Below are 21,283 nucleotides of genomic sequence, written 5' to 3' on the forward strand. Positions count from 1 at the left end.
CTACATGTACATATCTCTTGCAATCAACACAGTCTGGCATCCTACCTTGCTTGCCAAGTTATCTGACTTTGGCATAGAAGGCTGCCTTCATTATTTTAGGAGTAATGCCAGCAAAGAAATAGTGGTCTGCTTTGGCGACACAAGAGTACAAAAACATGAGAATAAAATGGTTAGAGTTACCCGTCGTAAAATATCACAAAGCGCTGATGTTTCAGGCTTTTCGCCTATTTTACTGCAACAAAGGGGAAAGGCCAAAAGATCAGCACATTTTGAAACTTTACGGTAGATAACTCCAACCGTTAATTTTTTTTTAAATTGCCTTCATTCTTGGATTTGTGACTTCCTAAATATATGCAGTCAAATGTTGCTGTCAATATAGCCCTCTCCTCCCCTCTCCCAGTGAAGGCTGTAATTCCCAAATTCAGTTGGTTTGGATCAGTATTGCTCCTCATCTATATAAATGATCTCACTGATGCTTTGGAACACACTCTTTCTTTTTGCGGAGAACTCCACACTATGCTGTACAGTACCCCATCTCACTGACAAACAGACAGCAATTGTGTCACTCTCTGCTGATCGGCAAATTATTAGATGTTGGTCTGATAAATGGAACGCCTTCTTCAATCCTGGAAAATCTCAGTCTCACCTTGTCACTCCGGAAGCATTGTCAAATATACATTCCTATCTCTTTCCATGGTTGGTCACTGCCAGAGGATCAATTTCTTGAACTTCTAAGCCTCATCATCCTTTCCTGCACCAACCAAATAGCAAAGCTAGCCTCCAAAGACAGCCACAGACTGGGCATCCGACATTGATCCAAGTCTTTCCTTGGGCACTCAGAGCTACTTACAGTCTGCAAAGCCTTTGTCTGAAGCTCATTGGAGTACTGCTCTCTGCTTTGGACTCGCGCCTCAGCATTACATCTGTCTCTTCTGGTTTCTGTGGAATCAAAAGCTCTAAAGATTATTGGAATCTCCAATGATGAAGCCAAAGCTCAGGCTTTCTGTTTTCTACCATCTATTCTCCAACATTGCTCCCTCTGCTCTCTCAGTCCTATGACCCTCGCTATCTACTTCAGGATGCACGCGTTCTTCCAGTAACCTTTTCATAGTTAAACTTCCAAAATCCAGGCTGACTGCACACCTCAAGTCTTTTTTTCCCCTCACTTCTTCCGGTTTTTTTTTTTTTTTTTTGTATACCTTGGTCGAGGCTCGTATGAGAGCTAACACACAACTCACAGCAAGGAGGCATGAGACAAGAGGGGCGGGAGTGGAAGGGACAAAACAGTGGGGAACAGACACATTAGGTGAACTGTGGAAGGGAGAGGGATGGGGATGGGACGGGGTACATGGCGAAGAGAAGATGGACATTTCAGGGACTTTCAGGAAGGAAAGCAGGAGAATTGAAGGAAGTGGGCTTGGGTGGATTATCGGGGGTAGAAAAGATCGAGGATTTGGATGGGGGAAGCTGTGAACAGCTGTTTTGAAAGCCTGGAGGGAAGAATGGGAAAGAATAGAGTGAGGAAGTTTATTCCAAAGGCGGGAAAAAAGAGGAATGAAAGAGTGAAGATGAGCAGTGATTCGTGATTTTGGTAGTTTTACCAGAAGGGGGTTGTTGGCGGACCTTGAGCGCCCTGTGGAAATGTGGTGGGGACAAATCGCAGAGAGAGCAGGCGGGGCAAGGCTGGAGAGGAGTCGGTAGAAGACAGAAAGACCACCGACCAACCTGCGGTGATTGAGTGAGAGGCCCAAAGACTCAGCTTCATTGCGGGAGATGCCGATGATCTTAAATGCCCTGGTTTCGACAGCGTGAAGCCGAGAAAGGTGGGAGGCAGGAGCACCAGCCCAGAGGGGAGAGCAGTACTCCATCACGCTACGGACAAAAGCTTTGTAAGTGGTCAGGAGCTCAAGAGGGCCGAGGAAGGACTTAGCACGATGGAGGATTCCCAGTCGGCGACTGGCTTTTGAGGCGAGGTTGGAAATGTGACTTTCCCAGGAAAGGTCATGGCAGATAGTGAGACCTAGAAGCTTGAAAGAAAAGACTTCTTCCAGAGGATTGTTGAGAAAGTGGATGGGGGGGTTTTGTAAACTGTCCTTTCGAAGAGACATAGTGAGAGTGTGAGATTTGTGTGAGTTTATGGAACCACCTTCCAGATTCTTTTCTGTCTCACTCTTGCCTCCAGGGCAAGCAGTGTATCACCATCTCTTATCTTCCCCAGTTCTGACCAATGATCTTTGTTATCCCCATTAACCTCTCCTTACTCGATCATCTTACTTGCTCCTTTCAGTGTTTACTCCCTCCTCCCTTTTCTCTTTTCTTGTTTGGTCATTCCCTTGATGTTTGTCCCACTGTCAGTTCTGCTTTACTCTTCCATGAGCCTCGCTCCTGTAAACACAGAATAAAATAATCGAAAGCTCTGAACATTACTGGAATCTCCCACGATGAAGTAGACACATATGAGGTCTGCTGCTCTACATCACAGGCAGGTCATTGGTGTCTTTTGTTTTTTTTCACTACTTATCTTCCAGTTTAGTTGCCTCTGCTTTCTCTCGACACTGATCCTCCCAAACAACTCCCGGATGCGTGCACTCTACCAGTCATCTCCTTTTGCTTAAACCTCCAAAATTCAGGTGACTGCACACGTTTTTCGCTTATCCCACATGTGGAACTGCCTTCCAGAGACTGTGCCATCCCACCCTTCCCTCCAGGGCTTCATGCAGTTGGTGCATTGCTTTCCCTTGTCATCTTCTTTTCCTTACTCACAATATTTTCTCCTCCAATTAACCCTTTCTCATCCAACCCCCTTACTTACAGGTTGCAGTGTTCTCTCTCTCTCTCTCTCTCTCTCTCTCTCTCTCTCTCTCTCTCTCTCTCTCTCTCTCTCTCTCTCTCTCTCTCTCTCTCTCTCTCTCTCTCTCTCTCTCTCTCTCTCTCTCTCTCTCTCTCTCTCTCTCTTTCTCTTTCTCTTTCTCTTTCTCTTTCTCTTTCTCTTTCTCTTTCTCTTTCTCTTTCTCTTTTCTTTTTCTTTTTCTTTTTCTTTTTCTTTTTCTTTTTCTTTTTCTTTTTCTTTTTCTTTTTCTTTTTCTTTTTCTTTTTCTTTTTCTTTTTCTTTTCCTGTCCATTCATTCCCTTGCTTACTGTTTCTAAGGTTTGCTCTGCTCCTCCGTCACTTTGCTTTTCCATGAGCCTCGATGTTGCAGAGAGAAATAAAAGCTTTTTGGTCCTTATATTAGGTGATGAATCTGGGAAGAGGTGGGTGACATTTGAAAATGTGTGAAAGGTTAGATTATGCACACTATAATAATCCAGAACTGGTACTTTTATCACACAAATGCTGTGATTGACTACTCTTGACCAACGGTTGGTGCTGCTTGTCGTTTGATCACCTTATAAGTTGCTTTTAGCTGTCAACACTGAGAAAGCTTGACTTTTTATAGCATCCTACTGGTTTCTAAATATACATTATATAGCCTTGCTTGCGACAAATTTGTGTTCACAGGGCGCTCGGCCCTCACGGGAGCTGCTTTTGTTAGGCTGAATTGACGAGCATTTTTCTACTTTTTCCGCTGCATTCTTTTGAGACTGCTCCAGCTGCTAGTTCCAATGTTTTATGGTAAGCTACTGATATTGTGATCCTGTGACTGCAAACAATAATCTAGAATATATGCGATGGCAGCTTTGAATGGAAATCCTTGCACAGAGCCTGTTGTCTTTGCTTTGCCAACCTTGTGTGGGCTGTGAGCTTTAAAGGTAAAAAGTGCAGGGCTTGGGACAGCTCAGAATAGGTTGCATAATAAATTGCATATCTCTGACTGCAGCAGATGATTGCGGGCTTGATTCTCGATTGGACTGCTCGAAGGCCAATCGGCAAAGATTTATTTTAAAGGAAAATTGGGAGAACATTGTCTCAAATGATGATATTCAGCAATAAATTGCAAAAGTCATGAAATATATATATATATTTTTTTTTTTGAAAGAAATCATCAACTGTAGTAGGCTTGTTGGTTGGCTTTTTAACTTCCTGTTTGGAAATTTCTGCTCATGTTCGGCTCGTGATGTCGTACTTGCGGAACATTCCCCACTAAGACAAGCTATTGCTCTACTACCAATGTCTCGAGATCTCAAGTTAACCACAGCTCGTTTTGGAGTCATGATTATGGCAAATTTTTTTTATTCTTGGTCATCAAATTGCAATGTCAGGTGCGCAACAATCAATTACAGTAGCTTTCATTCCCAACTGGAGTCAGGAGTGTGTAAATATTCTGCCATCATGCAGAGTAACCTGAAATGGCTGTACACACCCTGGTTTTGTACGTAGAACACGATTGCATATAACATTATTCCTTAGGATCAGACCAGACAGTTATGTGTATCTAGCCATCTTCATGACAGTCATGTACATGGACATGGCCTCGATATGCAAACAGTTCTCACCTCTGATATACGAGTGTCATCTCAGCAATTTGTATCCATGGAAGCACTCATGCGGGACACCGAACTTCTGCCGGATGCAACAGCCCATAACCACATTTAAATTTGACAGAAACCTTTTGCATTTGCCCTACCACATGCTGCTGCACCCCTCCTCCACAACTGCCTCTTTCTTCCCCCATCCATTGCCAGCTTACCTTATGTAAAGCCATAAATGCATTATAATCTTCGCCCTTTAAATTCAGCAATAAACCCACACCCAGAAGAAGCCTTTCAACCAAACATAGCAAACTCTAATAAAGCTCTCATTATACAATAGTTGTGTTGCTCAGCTTCTACTATTTAATGGAAAACTCGATGACAGCGGTGTGGGAAGAGCAGGCAACTCGTAAAAGAGATTTCACCTGAAAAAGGATGGACATTGTGGGGGTTTTTTTCCCCTCTTTAAATTTTTTTTTACATCTTTTGTTTTTTATAACTATTGGCTTGAGCTCCTGACTCTGTTAAAATTCTCACTTTGATTCCTTTCCCTCTTTGTGTGCTTTTTGTTTGCTGTTGTTGGTGTTGTCGGCTTGTACAATGTATTAATTCATGTCTTATGTTGAGATGTCTTTTCAAGCAAGTGAATGAGCTGCTGAAGCATTTATTGAGTTGTCTCTTTGGTTTGCCAGAAATGGCAACTGAAGTTTTGGGTGCGAAAGGAGTTCCACTGATTTAGATGTATCAGCAAAACCTTCAGGCGTGTTTTTCAAATCCCGAAAAAGTTTTGTGTTGAACAGGATCAGAACATGTCCACAGGAAAACGAACATCCCACGTTCTTGTAGGGTTGGCAGGGTGGGGAGGGGTTTTTTGCCCAATTCTTTCATCAACTGGCTGGCCAGACCTGATGCTCAACTAAGTCATTGGAGCAGGAATTTGTAATTTGTTCATGGTGCCGGCAATAGCTCGCCTACTCTTCGCAAAGGACATTGTGGGATATTTTACGTCCACCAACTAATGCCGACAGGCATGACGCCAAGTTTAACATCCATCTGAGGGACGACGCACACACATTGATGAATCACCCTGCTTGTAAAACACCAAGATGGCGGTTTATAGCTGGATCGGAAAAAAAATTCAAGCCCAGGCTAGAGAGCCTAGAGGCGAGTGTGTATACCTCTGGGCCAGCCTGTCAGCCCGCTCTCGAGTCTTGACTCGACTAATGGAAGGAAATTGTGTCATCAGATGAATTACATTTGACGCTGTTTTTCATGAGTGCAAAGGATCACGGTGGCATTTGACACTGTTATAAGTTATAACTCGTGGATCGGCAGGCTCTAAATTCACCATTGTAACAGTTTGTTCTTGAGGTGGATAATTGGTCTGGGCAATGTTAAACTTTCATAGACGAACACTGTTGCATTTCATTGCAAAGCCAGAGGACATCCAGAGAGTGTCTAAGCATAATGTCCAACACTTTCATTCCAATTTGTGCATATACTTCATGATGTGAGGTGTAAGTTGTTGTTGCCATCATTGATTAGGCCCCTTTAGTGCAAGACTTGTTTGACAATGTTTTATGGACTTTTGGTATGTAATATGTTTTCGCCATTTTATCAATAATAATCGGGTTGACTTTCTACGATGTAATATTATTTCTGGGATGATTAAAGAATAACCTATCCACAGCTACCCTCTTTACATTTCATTTATGCCGTTAAAATTCTCACTTTGAGAATTTTATAGTCTACATTATATTCTCCCTAGAGGGTTGATTCCAATTATCACTTGATGACATTTATCATGTTGCCATAACTTGGACTTGACGTGTGTTCTGTGTTTTGTTCTGAAACTATGATGACTGGTGTGAAGTTATTTTTTGGGAGTACTGACAAGATGTGGTCCCTTTGTTGTTCATACTATACTTATCCGAGTCTTCCTCTGCACGCCGTTTTTGGTGTTGGCCCTCTTTTGGCTCTTGCATCTGATTCAGAGAAAAATTAATTTATACTTGTGACATCATACTCCCCCTTGTTTCACAGGCTGCGTTCTATTCAAATCTGGATGGTGGGCGCAGCACGCGGCATCATGGCTTGGTGGAGAGAGCATCCAGCCGCAGCCGCCTGCTCTTCCCACACCGCCGGCAGGGAACCTTGGACAAGCATACCCGACAGATATCCTTTCATTACCATCACCTCTATTACGTGATATCAATAGCTCTTTCAGTCACGCTTGGGCAAACACTTTTAAAGTGGTCATAAAGACCAAATGTAGGAGAACAACCATTCATAATTGGATGCCATTGTTTTCATGATTGTTATTTTTATTATATTTATTTTTATTTTATTTTTATTTATATTTTATTATTTTTCAGATTTTTATCTTCTTCGTTTTCATTGCATTGGTAAATTGTTTTTAATCATTCTATAAAATCTTGTTTGTTGGGTGCTTGAGATATCTCCGCTGAGCTTTACAAAATATATTTCTGGTTCTTTACTAGTCCATAACTGTTGTGATTTGTTGGTTCAGTTTACCCTTTAGTCTTCCATGGTGACCCTCTGATGGTAAAGGAATACATGATTTACTCCTACACTGACAAATTTTGCCATTATATGATATTTGATAAATCCGATGCTTTTTGCTCTGTCTTTAATAAGATTGCGTTAATTTATTTAATTTAACCCATTATTTAATGCATTCTGTCATGTTTTCTTGGACTATTGACTTGATCTTCTTCATTTGATTTTCGGAGTTTTAAGGATTACTTTTGAATTCACAAGATTCAAAAATATTGCCGAAGAAGTTTGATCCTTCTGTTCTGTTGTATTTTTTATGGTTCACTGATGAAAGTGCAGACTGATATATTTGTGCTTCTATGAATAAGAACAGGAAGTGAGTTGATCAATTACATGAAATCACATTTATAATTCAAAATAATTTGTTGTATCAAACTTGGTGTTTCATTTCTTCGAAGCCAGTATCATGAGTCTACATTATATTTTGTTCGTTTTTCAAATCAATGTAAATCATGGAATTCATCATCGCAGCTGACATGAAATCCTTCCTTTTCTCCGACAACATTATTTCAGTTCACCAATTCGGATACAGACCAGGTCACTCTACCTAGGATATGCTGCTTCTACTCACCCAACAATAGATGGAAGCCCTCAACGTCAGACATGAGATCAGGGCCATCTCTCTGGACATATCTTGTGTGTTTGATACCAGTCTCGCATCACACCTTGCTCTCCAAACTCTCTGTCTATGGCATCCCAGGCCAACTCCACACATTGCTTACTAACTTCCTCTACTCTCGTGGCCACTGTGTGGCATTCAACGGAATCTTTTAATCTCCTCTCCCTGTAAAGGCTGGAGTGCCCCAAGGCAGTGTTTTGGGCACATTCCTCGTCCTGATCTTCATTAATTATCTCTGGCTCTTTGGAAAATCCTCTTTATCTATTTCCTGATGACTTCACCCTCTGCCGTGACATCCTTCATCCTTCATCCTTCAGGCAGGCAGGCTGCGGCCTCTTCTTTCTCTTCACACCTTGACAAAATCACAAGCTGATCAAACAATTGGAATATGTCTTTCGATCCTGACAAATCTGACACTCTCACTGTCTTGTTCTGAAAAGACCGTCTGGTAATCCCTCCCATCTACATTCTTTTTTTGATCATCTTCTTTGTTCTAAAGTATGATAAATCAGATTCCATCAATAGTTTAATGATTAAATGCACCCAAAATGAAATAAGAACCATATTGCCACAAAATACCCATGACGAGAAGGTGATAACTAACATTTCCCCATGTTCCCAGTATCAGGTCAGATTATACTACAGTTTTGTGTGTCGTCAACCATCATGAATTGCATTTCATAAATATACTAGAAGGGCACTCGGTAGTGCGCATACCTCCGCCCGAGGCAGACACGCAATTCCTGATCCACGAGAACTTATCTCGCCCAATACATTTTTGAGATATTGTCATATATATCGTTTTTGACCCTTTCTCTCAATGGTGAAGAATCACTTTCAAAAATTCAAGTAGCCGGGTCCGGATCTGGATCTTCACCAAAATCTAATCAGTTCATCCTTGTCACACACCCAACCTGTCCACCAAATTTCATCCGAATCCGTCCACAAATTTGAGATATCATGCACACAAACAAACAGACAGGGGTGAAAACATAACCTCCTTCCTCCTTCGGTGGCAGAGGTAAAAATATCCAATAGTTCCTGAAAGGGGCAAAATTGCCATGTATATTTCCTGACAAACAGTGATATATGTATATATTTACAAGAGATAAGAAATGATATTAGTGTGGACAATCTGTTTACTGAATTTTTTTCAACATAACATACAACTTCACAAAATTTATTTTGTAAAAAGAATGATGATGATGATGAGGATTCAGTTATCATCATTATCTGAATTCAGCATTTCCACATTTCTCTCATTCTTACACTTATGTCCTACTTGCTATGAACAGAACATTGTACAAGCCATGTTGGAGCTATGGAACTACATCTCTGTGACTTACATGGAATGTCACTCTACCATGAGCACCTAATGAGCTTCTGTAGCTCTGCTGGGAGGTGTCTGTAGGAACTGTGGTTGGACAAAGTGTGTTTGTACCTTCCGCCTGTGACCAACCATAAGAAATGGGTTATAGACTTGGAGGATTACGTTCCAATGAATGAAGCCAAATAGCAACTTGTAGGTGGGCTCTAACCCCATTATACTTGAATGCTTCACTTGTGGGTGGCAGTGAACATAGCTTTGGTGCACTCGCCTTGCTTATGCCAACGTTGAGTGACCATGATTTCTGTTTCTGTGAATGATGTGCAGTTGACTTGACAATTACTGACTACTAGAATTTTAAAGCGATTCTTCACCATTGAGAGATTGGGCTCTAAAACGTTATATAGCACGATATCTCAAAAATGTATTGGGCCAGATATGTTCTCCAGATATGGAGGTAAGCGCTCCACTGAGTGCCCTTCCAGTTAAGTCTGTTTCTGGTGTATGTTCCCCCTCCATCCCTTCCCTTACCTCAAATGACCGCAAAGCTGACACTACACATGAAAAGGCTGAATGCCTATCTCCGTGTTTGCTTCTAAATCTTGTGTCCCAAACCCATCACTTTCTGTACCCACCTTACCCAAATCACCCCATTCCCTCTCCCTTCCACAGATCTAATATCACTGTTCCCCACTGTTTTGTGCTTCCCTCTCCCACCCGTCTTGTCTCCTGCTCCCCTTGTTATACGTTCTGTGTGTTAGCTCTTATATGAGCCTTGACATTGTATCTATATAAAAATAAATAAATAAATCACAACTGGAATGCCAAGGATGAATAATCAAGAGAAAAAATAACTATAACCGGCAATACTATGTTACCCTCCGCTGCTGCCAGACTTTAGTTCTTCCACGAGAGTTCTTCCACGAGAGAGGATAAACGGGGTTCTGAGGCAGCCATTCAAATGAATGGGGGAAAAGGGAAAAACTTTCTGACTGAAGCCCCAAAAGCCCAAAATAGGAGACTGATTTTTCTCCCCACCTATCCCCTTCCCTCCCATACAAGCAAATGTTTAAATTGAGACTTACTGATTAAAGCACTTCTTCCCTTTCATATTTTCATTCCACTCAGAGAGCGAACCAACTAATATTTGTCCATGTTCTACTTCAGGGAATAACTTAATTTTCCTATTACATTCATTTCCATTGAGTGGGCCGGGCGTAGTGGCGTGCACCTGTAATCCGGCTACTCGGAGGCTTGGGTTGGAGGATCGCTTGAGGACGGGGGCTCTGCACTGGGCAGGGTGGAGAGCAGCCTGGAATCATGGCGAAACCCAAATCCTGATCCCTGTGTCGTAAGAGGCGACCAGGGTTGCGTCAGGAAGGGCATCCGGCGTAAAACCTGTGCCAAATCAGTATGCGGATCATAACGGATGATCCGCTGTGGCGACCCCTAACGGGAGCAGCCGAAAGATGAACAACATTCATTTCCATTGAGTATATTCGCAAAGATTACTGTGGAACTTGGTTCTTGGTTTAAATGTCTTTGTTGAGCAGAAATGAAATGATAAACTTCTCTTAATGCTCTTTAAAATTAAACTCAAACATGAATACATTACACACATTCTGTAAGCTGAGTGCAGCTGAAAACAGGAAGCTTGGGGAAAATTTCCAGAATTACTGAGCTGTTGAAAAACAGGAAAGAGAACAATGAGACAACTCCAGGCAAAGATCCAACTGACTTCCTCCAACATGGTTTATAAGCCAGGCATTTATCTTCTGTTTAGCAGTTTTTCATTTTTCTCATCTTGACCCAATGGTAAATGACTGAGACATGAACTATCTTTCATCTGACGAAGAAGATAACCCATCACAACATTGGTAAGTTTGTGTGTGTGTGTGTGTGTATTGTAATGTCTGGCTTCCTCTTAGAATGATGGTGGAGCAATTGATTATTAATTAAATCATGATATGACTAATAATTGTTTTGTTTTTTGTCTAACAGGTTGTCTCCAATAAGAACATCATTGATAGCTGATGTTGAAAATGAATTATTTGAATTACATGACGAGTGGATAAAAATGAATGACTTCCTTGAAGACATTTATTCGTTTCGAAAAGAAATGAATGATATTTTTCTTGGATGGCAAGAAATTCCTCATGTCTTTTGATCTTGAATGACCCGAGTCCAAGGTGAGAAAATTATTGCTGTGTGTGTGTGTGTGTGTGTGTGTGTGTGTGTGTGTGTGTGTGTGTGTGTGTGTGTGTGTGTGTGTGTGTGTGTGTGTGTGTGTGTGTGTGTGTGTGTGTGTGTGGTGCCATGAGGAGGAGTGATGTTAGGGACACATCAGCCATTTTGGAGTTAATGCCATATAGCACTATTTTAACCCTTACCCTATCATCCGAGCCTATCATCATCATATCATTAAAAAATGTCGCTTACATCACTTCCTCGCGGGGCCTCATATGTGAGTGTACGTGTGTGTGTGTGTGTGTGTCTGTCTCTCTTTGACTTATTATATATATATTTTTTTCAGTTTAAACACCTGTCTGGATGAACAAAACACACAACTTAATCTTCTGGAGGAATCTGACATGACACTCTATCTTCTGGAGGTAAATGTTATATTTATTATTTTATTAATATCATAATATAATCATCTTTATATACCCTAATTGTTCTTCACTCTTTGTTTTGAACTGAATATGTTGATCGAGTTTCAAAATCACAAGACATCTGAAGCAGACTGCTGGGAAAGATAGTCCATACTCGCAACTGAATATTTCCCCAAAGAAAAATCCTTTATTTTCAATCTCGATTAATTAATTATATTTGCTTTGCTTTCAATTATTTCATTCTTAATTATAAAAAAAAGAATAAAGGAAGTGTAAAGGAGGGGGGTAGGTGCGCTCCCCCAACGACCCACCACCCCCTTCATCCCACCCCCTCCCCTCTCCGTGTGTGTGGGGAAGGGTGGGGGTGGGATGAGGGGTTGGTGGGTCAAAGGTGGGGGTGCACAAGGGGGTGGGGCTTGTGTGGGGTGGGGTTTGTGTGGGTGGAGCTTGTGTGGGTGGGGTTTGGGTGGGGGGGGGGAGCTGGTGGGATGGGGGGGGCTTGTGTGGGTGGAGCAAATTTTTAAAATAAAATAAACATGTTTGTGGGGAACTAATTAACTAATCACTAATTATGTGGATATGATGGATGTGGATGTGGCATATGTGGGTGGAGCTTGTGTGGGTGGGGCTTGTATGGATGTGGCTTTTGTCAGTGGGGTTTGTGTGGGTGGTGTTTGCGTGGGTGGGGATTGTGTGGGTGGGGCCTGTGTGGGCGTAGTCAAGAAGGGGCAGAGTTTAAAAAAGTCAAAACAAATTTTTATTTTTTATTTATCTTTGTCTTTTGAAATTCCTGTGAATAAAATGAACCTGAAATCTCTTCCCCCTTTAAATCACATAATTTGTAACTCCAAGGGTTTTTTGCAATTTATCTTTGTGTTTTGTAATTCCTGTGAATAAAATGAACCTAAAATCTCTTCTCCTTCTCAATCATATACCTTATAAGTTCAAGGAACTATATCTATAACATCAACGATTTAATAAAGTTCATTTGTCCATCCCTTAGTATAACCTTTTTCAAAATAAGATTTCCACCTGTATATTCTTACTATATCACCAGCTTTGAACATAGGCTTTCTGACATTAATCTCTTTTTCATATTCTAATTTTATAAATGTTTCTGATGGTTTAGTATTTGTTGAGGTATGAATTGTATCATTATACTTATCCACAATATCCTGAATTAAAGATAACCATTGTTGAGAACCGAGTTGAGTGAATTTTTCATAAAGTCTCTCTTTTAAAGTACGATTGAATGGCTCAATAACAACCGCTTTTCCTTCATTAAAGATGCTGTAGAATATAATGTTGTTATTTTAAAGAGAATTCAAAAATGTTTTGTTGTAGAACTCTGTACCCTCATCAGTCCACAATTTTTTTAGGTTTTCTCTTGCTTTTATTAAATATCTGTTGAAAGGCTAACATGAGTGTATTACCTGTTTTGTTTTTTAAAGGGACAACCCACGCATATCTACTTCTCAAATCAGTAACGGTTAATGCATACTTGTACCCCTTATCATTATTGGGTTCAATCAAATCAGCAGACCAGATATAATCAACTTCCTTGGAATAAACCTTCCTTCTATGAAACTTTGTGATTATTGGTTTATGTAATTCATCAGCTAATTGCTCTTCAATCTTAATGACATCATTAGAGCCGATAAGCTTTTTGAATTTCCATGCCCATGTTTCAATTTAGCACTAATCATCTTCTTCACGATGAACCTATCAACTTTTTCTCTCAAAGTTGGATTTTGTATCAGAGACGAATTATACAACATTTCTCTATCGGCTTCATGTTTTTCTTCCAATGTTGTGTTATTTCCATAATCAATATCGTGCCTCATGCACACTTCATCAACCCTATTGATGGGTTTGCTCCACGGTTTAGGATTGTCAGCCTCATCTAATCTTTTATTCAAGTTTGTTCCTGGACCACAGAAAGAATACCCTGGTAGATATAATTCCCCTGGTATTCCAGAAGTTGTAAATTTAATTCCTGATAAAAAGTTTTGTATATCTCCCCCACGTTTGTGTTTGGAGATAAATTTACTCTTTTTAGAGCCACACACCGGAAATATGCCTTTTTGTATAACCCTGTTATTTTTACTTTTAAAATATGAGATTTTTTAGTATTAGTTTTCTTTTTATATTTGAGACAATAACTCATTCATTTGTGAGAAAAATCCCACAGAGTGCGAAAACCTTTTTAGTTTCAAACATGCACATTTGAATCTTAATTTTTAAAACATAAAGAATCCTCAGAAATGTCTTCACTTTCTCCTCCATTTATTTAAGAAGAAAATATAAAACTTTAATTATAAAAATTATAATTTAATTATAAAATAAAAAGTAAATCACACCAACATCATCAATAATATAATCTTTTCCTTCTTTCTCTTCTTTATCTCCACTTTCTCGTTTATATCTTCTCCCTCAAACCGATGTTAATAGTCGACGCAAATATTTTGAATGGACTTGCACATCTTTGTTTTCCTCCTTGCTGCGTTGAGATTGATTTATTTTCTGTAATAACTTCGATCTTTTTAAAATCTCACTGGTTTCCACATTTTTATATTTATTTATTCTCTCTCTTTCCTCCCTCTCCTTCTCCTCCTCTCTCTCTTCTCCCTCTCCTCCTTCTCTCTTCTCCTTTGCTTCTCTCTCTCTCTCTCTCTCTCTCTCTCTCTCTCTCTCTCTCTCTCTCTCTCTCTTCTCCCTCTCCTCTTTCTCTCTCTCTCTCTTCACCCTTGCCTCTTTCTCTCTCTTCCCCCTCTCCTCCTTCTGTCTCTTCTCCCTTGCCTCTTTCTCTCTCTCTTCTCCCTCTCCTCCTTCTCTCTCTTCTCCCTCTCCTCCTCTCTCTTCTCCTTCTCCTCCTCTCTTGTCTCAGTTTCTTCAACTCCTTCCTCATCCCTTACTATCGTTGAATCACTTTCACGCCATAGAATATCAAACATATATTCATCAGGATTTCTTGTTATTCCTGCTTCCAAAATAAAGAAAATTTACAACAGGAAACCAATAAAATTTCTTCTGAATTTCTAAAAGAGCCTTGCATCTTGTTAACTTTAAATTTTTTTCATTATTTAACATTTTATTTAAATCCAAAGTTGTTGGTTTATTAACATCAGTATAAAGCCAATCTTTTATTGAAAATACCGCATTCTTATGTTGTAGAACATATTTATTAAAATACCGAATACCCTTTTCTTGAAGGTATGCTTGGACACAGAAATGATAATTTCCTTGAAGCCTTATTACTGTCATTTATGAATCAGAAATATATGACAGATTAATATAATGACAGGAAATACCTCCCCATCTTCCCATAGTTAAATCATTTTGTATTTCCTTGCTTATTATATAAAAACATGTTCTTTGTGTTTTAACGATATAAACTATGACAAAACCATTATTGATTTTGCCCTTATTAAATTCTTTTATTTGTTGTTTGTGAATCGTGCTTCTACAAAACTCATTCTTGGCACCAAGTGGATAATATTCTTCTTTACGAGACTGACTTAATTGTTCCAGGTATTCTAGGTTGATTTTAAATGACCAATTATACCATAAATCATTCGTATCATATCCCCATTGTTCTCTCCTCATAAAAACGATACGCCCTTCTTTATCAAATTTTATTTTAATTGGAACTGTGAATTCTGTATGACCTGGAGATAAAATCAATACTTCTGTATCTTTGGAATACACAGCCGTTTTATTTAAGGATATATATTATGATAAATCACTTCATCTCACCAAGTTATTCGCGTCTGTCGGGCTTGGAGAATTTATTAATTTATAAGCATTTTTCATGTTAATATTTTTTGCTATACCATATGTCTCTCGTTCAGCTTGTGCCTTTATGTAATGATTTGATAAATCAATATTCAGTTCTTGGGATACACCAAAGATAGAACCATCTTTACCAACATAAGTCATTTATATTAGATTAAAAATAATGTCATAAAAAAATTTTTTTGTTGAGTTGAAATAACACATATAAACATAATTGACCACAACACTTGGAATTTAATTCTTGGACTTGAAATGTTTGATAAACACCATTCTGTAAGAATTTCATGACTTCAACAGGTGGTGGAAGACCAAAACTATCAAAATAATATCTGTCTTGACGATTAAAAATACAAACCCAATGAGAACCATTCCCATTATTATCTTCTAAGTTCATAATAATATTCTTTGTATGTTCAGACACGTTTGTTAATTCATCTCTCATACAAATAACCACATGATGAATTTTTAATTTCTTACAATATTTGATGTTCTAAATTTGATGTTGTATTCTTTCCAAATTATTTCAACCACTCATGAATGCTCATTTATTTATTAGAAAGATATAATCCTTAACCCCTTTTAGTTAATTTTACACCTGCATGTGCGATAGAAGAAAGCATATCTCCAACTTACAATTTTGCTTTATCAAGCAGACTTTCAAGTTTTTCAGCAAAATCTACAATTACACCACTTCCACTAATTTGTTTCTCCAACTCTTTGTCATGTCTTTCCAATTCTTTTTTGAGCTTGGAGTTGAGCCTTCCTTTCGTTGGCAGTTTTCACCGCTGCTGAAATACCACCCGTCAATGCTCCAGCCGCACTTAAACCAGCAAATAAAGGAATTAGAAATGGGAGAAATCCTCCACTCATCTCTCTTTTTGAATATTTCTTCAAAATTGGTTTTGACATTTTAATTTTATGTGAGCCAGTATCATTCAAGATTTTCACCTGTTCACTTGTGAGCAAAACTTCAATTCTTACTGCTCCTTTCCTCTGAATTGTATTAATGTTAATCATACAAGGCTTTTGATTTTGAATACAAGATGAAAGTTTATGATGATTGATTTGATTAACACATACCCCAGTTGGCACTTTACTACTCATTTATTTATCAAAAAAATTATGTGAAACTAATCATAACACCATTATCTGTATGAATCTGTAATTCTGTTTCTACCAAAAGCAAACAATATGTGTCAACATCTTCACTCTCCTCTTTCAATGTATAGGGAAGTATCCACTCGATTAGACTCTATAGTTTCCTTTTGAGCACTCAGGTCAATCGCATAGATTGTATTCACACTTTTAAATGCTGTCATATCCAAAATGGGTTCTTTATTTCCATTGCTTTCACACACCTTTTGGTAAGACTTGTATACTTCAGCATAATCATTTTTTTCCCAATTAATTTCCAATCTATCTCGTGGATAAAATGTTCCATCGAGAGAAACGTGAAGTTGTTTCATATTAGCATTATCCCTCAATGCATTATTCTTCTCAGTTGCAGCATCACCATCTGGTTTAAAAAAAATGAGCCACAGATAATCATGGCTTTCCTTCCAGAACACCCAAATTCCACGTGTAAGTGGTTTGGTTCAGTTTAACGTGTTGACATCTTTTAAGGCATGATACATTGAGTGGCTTCTTTGAGTTAAGTCTTCTATTCAACATCTCTTCTGTTTTAAGATTAGGAGTATATTCACGAATATACCAACTAATTTAATCAATAACAAATTTATTCTGAGCAGCAAAAGCATTAGCCACACCACAAAGCAATCTATTTTCATTATCATTCCTTTGCAGTTTAAATCTAATTTTTAGACCATACAGAACTTTATCTTGATCACAAAATCCAAATATACCTTTAAGAGGAACTGCCACAGTAAAACTATTACCTGCTTTTGTATCATCATTATACATTCCTTTCCTTTGACTATATCCAGGGTCTGTGTTTGTTCCCGTTGACATATCAGGAATAAAACCTTCGACATCCCCCTTTCCCATTCTATCACTAAATGAATATAGTGTAAGTTTCATCATTTCAGATGTAGTAGGGACATAATCAACCACTTCAACTTCTTGTGTTCCAATGTACAAATGAACACTCAAACATTTTCCAGAAGAAATTTACGAGTGTAGCGTTTGTGTTAGTCGCAGCCTTAGTGAATGTAAATTTACACAACAAGAAACTTTCGGCGAGATTCAAATAAGTTTGTTGATTATTTATTTTAAAACTTTTTGTTCTATTTGCATTCCAGTCTGTTCCAGTTATTGCATTTACCTTGAAGTAGTCTCCTTTTTTAGTCGAGTTTGAGGTGACATTGGTGTAATCCAAATCATAGATACTATCAATTGCTTCCATACTTGTATTTATTTTGGAAAAAATATGTTAAAACTTTTGAAACCCTGACCCAAATATTTGAATGATTTTCTGTCGTTATTGGGGGGACAACTGAGTTTTACCTTTCTTAATTTCTTTTATTGCTTGTAATTTATAAGTTTCCTTTTGGGCATCTTTTATATTCTTTATAGCACCTGCTACATTTCCGACAGCAGAAGCAGTTGAACCAATTAGGTCTTTATGTTAAAGAATAGTTGAACCTACACCCATTAGAGTATGAATTATCCCATCTCCTTTTTTTCTAAATTGATGTCTGACACCCCTTTGTCTCTCATGTTTATAGTATCCTATACCAAGATACATACCTTCACCCTTGTAGAATGGGGAATTGAACATCCCATCCCCTGTAATTATTTTATATTTTCCCAACTCGTGTTTCCTCACAATAACCATCGTATTTATTTATTGGAAAACTTCAAGTAGGTGAATGCTGATGGATATAATTTCTCCGTTAAAAGAAATCATGCGATTATCTTGGTTGGTTATCCTAAAATTTACTCTGTGTATGGTTTTTCCTGACACAGGTAGATAAACCAGATTTTTGGGTTCCATATTGAATTTATAACCAATTGGGGCTGAGTATGCACTGAATGAAAATATTGTTTGTTCTTACTCCATCATTATAAGCGCCATCAATCAAATCACAGTGAATGAATACCGAATTTTTGCCTGAGGATATTTGAATGACATTATCACTGGAAATGTCCCATTAGTTTCAATCTTTTTTGAGGAGAACCCCAATAACTCTCGAAATGAATTATCAATTGTGAAATCAACCTTGTAGTTATTTTTAAGTTTAATCGTTGATTTTGAAGTATGCCTTTGAATATCTATAACAATATTTTTTAGTTCATCACCCTGTTCTTTCATAAGACGAGTAATTTCAGAAGATATTTGAGAAATCTCACATGCTCCGGGTGAAACTGTTATCATTTTGTATCCACTTCCCGGATTATCACTAAACTTGTCATTTTTCTCAGTGATATTAAATAAGGTGTTATACGTTTCCATGGATAATAAAGATGCCTCATATTATTTTGTTGTGTCAAGTTGTAGTGGGTATGGGAATGAAGATGTGTGGTCGCTTGTTGTGAAATTAAAACTAAGGATTGTGCTTCTCATCTTATTTAATATGGGATAAAATGTCTTTGCATTGACATTTATTAATTATTTTCATGTTCATCAACTGGTCTAAAATGGCTGATGCTTCATTAAAACAATTGTTATTTCTCGCCTTCTTACTGCCTAACAGCAATAACAGTCTATTGTGATGGGTCATTTAGAAGAAAACTAACACCTGAACCAAGGCTACTTAAAGCCTGGATCATGTGTTTCTCCTTCTCATTCTTCCTACTTCTACCATATAAACTAACCCTATAATTAAGAGAGTCCAGCAGATCAATATATACCATATCATCCTTATTTTTCATATCCAATGGTTTATCACAATACTTTGATTAATCTCTCACAGTTGAACCTTGTTTTCCATATTTTGTTGGAAGAAACATTAACCTCGGAGTTAGTTTAACAGGGGGTTGAGCAGAACTCAAGAACCTTAATTCATCATTAAATATCAATCCCTTTTCTTGAACAAGATGAAATATTTCTGGTTGTTCTGTTGGAATGAGTCCTGCTTTGGTTTTTGAATCCGCTGAATATTCATTGTTTTTAAGAGCCTTCACAATATAATCAGGGGGTTGATTAATCTCTTCCAGTTGTTGAAATAATCCTTCATCATCATATTCTAATTCTCCAATATGCTCCAATATCCGATTTCAGTCATTTGACTGAAATCTTTTAACATATGAAGTTTTTTAGGATTATATACAATTGTGGGAACTGTGGAAGCATCTATAATTTTTTCTTGGGAAGTTTTTAAAAGTGTTTTAAAAAATTTATCTTGTTTTCTTTCAAATGCTTTTTCACCCATTCGTTTCTGTCTGCATTTCTTCTTTATGTCTTCCTGTTGTTTTACAACTTTTGAAACCAACTCTTGATGTTCCTTACATCTTCTTGCTCTTTCTTTCGCATCCATTTATTTATTGGAAAATATCATTTCATGTATTGTAAAGATCACAGGGAAATTTTCCTTTTCTTCATCATTAAAGTAGATGTGTTCAAATTAATCCTTTTCTTTAAATATTTTCTCAAATTCTTTATTTACATTAATACGAGTTGTAATTTCTTCTTCACTAATACTTGTATCTGCTTTTCATACATTTGCGTTGAGTTTCTTCATCAATATCAAAACCGAATGATAAAATCTTAACCCCATTACCACTCAGATGTTTAATAATTTGTCTCATTCCTTCTGGATTAGTTTCTAATATCCCAAGACCACCAGATTTTAGTTTCTTTAACTCACTCTTACAATGTGAATATTTTGTTGTACCAAGAGAAACCTCCTCAAATATTTGGCCTTCATTCCTCAATTGCATATGTTCCTCTGCTGAAATATAGTAATAATCTTAACCTTCTACTTATCTAGGTCTTATTGCTCTAGTTGTTGTTGATGCAATACAAACTACATGGTGCTTTTTAAGCAAATTTACAGTATTCTCATTTGTACAATACAAGAACCTTGATTTATGAAAGTTTTTTTCCAGAAGCAGATTTACCCACAAGATTTATAATAATCGGTCATTTATATATGTAATTGTTTATAAAATAAAAAATATATCCCATAATATCTCATCTTGTTTCACAACAATATATTAATATTTTTCAGTCGTGTGCTTCATATAATCCCCAAATTCCTTTTTAATACATAATGTAGAACAATTGTCTCTCCAAAAATTGTATATATCTATTGAATTTAACTAGGATAAAATAAAAGTATTAGCATTGTTTCTTATTGAGCGACGAGGGAGTTGAAAGTATAATTGACTAAGATAAATACAATTACAAGAAGAATGTCTCCCTCTTGTGTCGTCGCTATCCATTACCGTTTGCTTTCTCTCATTAACACAATCATCAAAGATAACGAGGTTCTTTTTTGATTTATCCAAATCTTGGGGAGAAGGTATATCATCCGCATTATCACTAAGAATACAAGTTATCGGTTTTGATTTCTTTTTATATCTCTGTGTATCACAAAATAGTTGCATTATATCTTCAATGTTGTAATCATTTAGTTTGTTTTGAAGTTTAAATAAATGGATTATATCTTCTTTTTGAAGACCAGCATTAAAACCTTGTGAGAGTCATTGATACTCAGGTTGAAAACTTGACTTTGTGAAAATTATTAAATTATCATAATCCAAAAAGTTGGGAGTAAGGAACATCTTTAAAAGTAAGCAGGTTTTTCCACACCCGCTTGAACCAACTATGAGATATCTTGATGAATTTGGAAGATTTTTATGGTTGTTAAATTTTATCTTATTTTCCCAAATGGGTAAAAAAATCATTCATTTATATATTTGGAAAACAGGTTATTTAATTTATTATTGGCTTTTTTAGAAACTCTATATTTTATCCTAAGTTCGGGTTTAATTTCAAGATAATCCATTATTTTATTTATACAATATCTTGTGTTGATATTT

General features: G+C 37.6%; 1 protein-coding gene across 4 annotated transcripts in view; it reads left to right on the forward strand.

The window, feature by feature from the left end:
- Positions 1-21,283, forward strand: part of LOC147021260 (CREB-regulated transcription coactivator 1-like) — a 200,623-nt gene that overhangs the window by 68,450 nt on the left and 110,890 nt on the right. For 3 of the 4 annotated variants that reach the window (XM_085891085.1, XM_085891082.1, XM_085891083.1), the window contains exon 4: positions 6,454-6,585. In XM_085891085.1, coding sequence (XP_085747211.1) covers positions 6,454-6,585 — 132 coding nt within the window. Of the gene's footprint in view, positions 1-3,496; positions 3,614-6,453; positions 6,586-21,283 lie in introns of those variants that run through there. The other variant, XM_085891084.1, reaches the window with a different exon arrangement.

Source organism: Eptatretus burgeri, chromosome 8 (assembly GCF_056783735.1).
Source record: "Eptatretus burgeri isolate ZD-2024b chromosome 8, Ebu_testis_v1, whole genome shotgun sequence".
Classification (NCBI taxonomy): domain Eukaryota; kingdom Metazoa; phylum Chordata; class Myxini; order Myxiniformes; family Myxinidae; genus Eptatretus; species Eptatretus burgeri.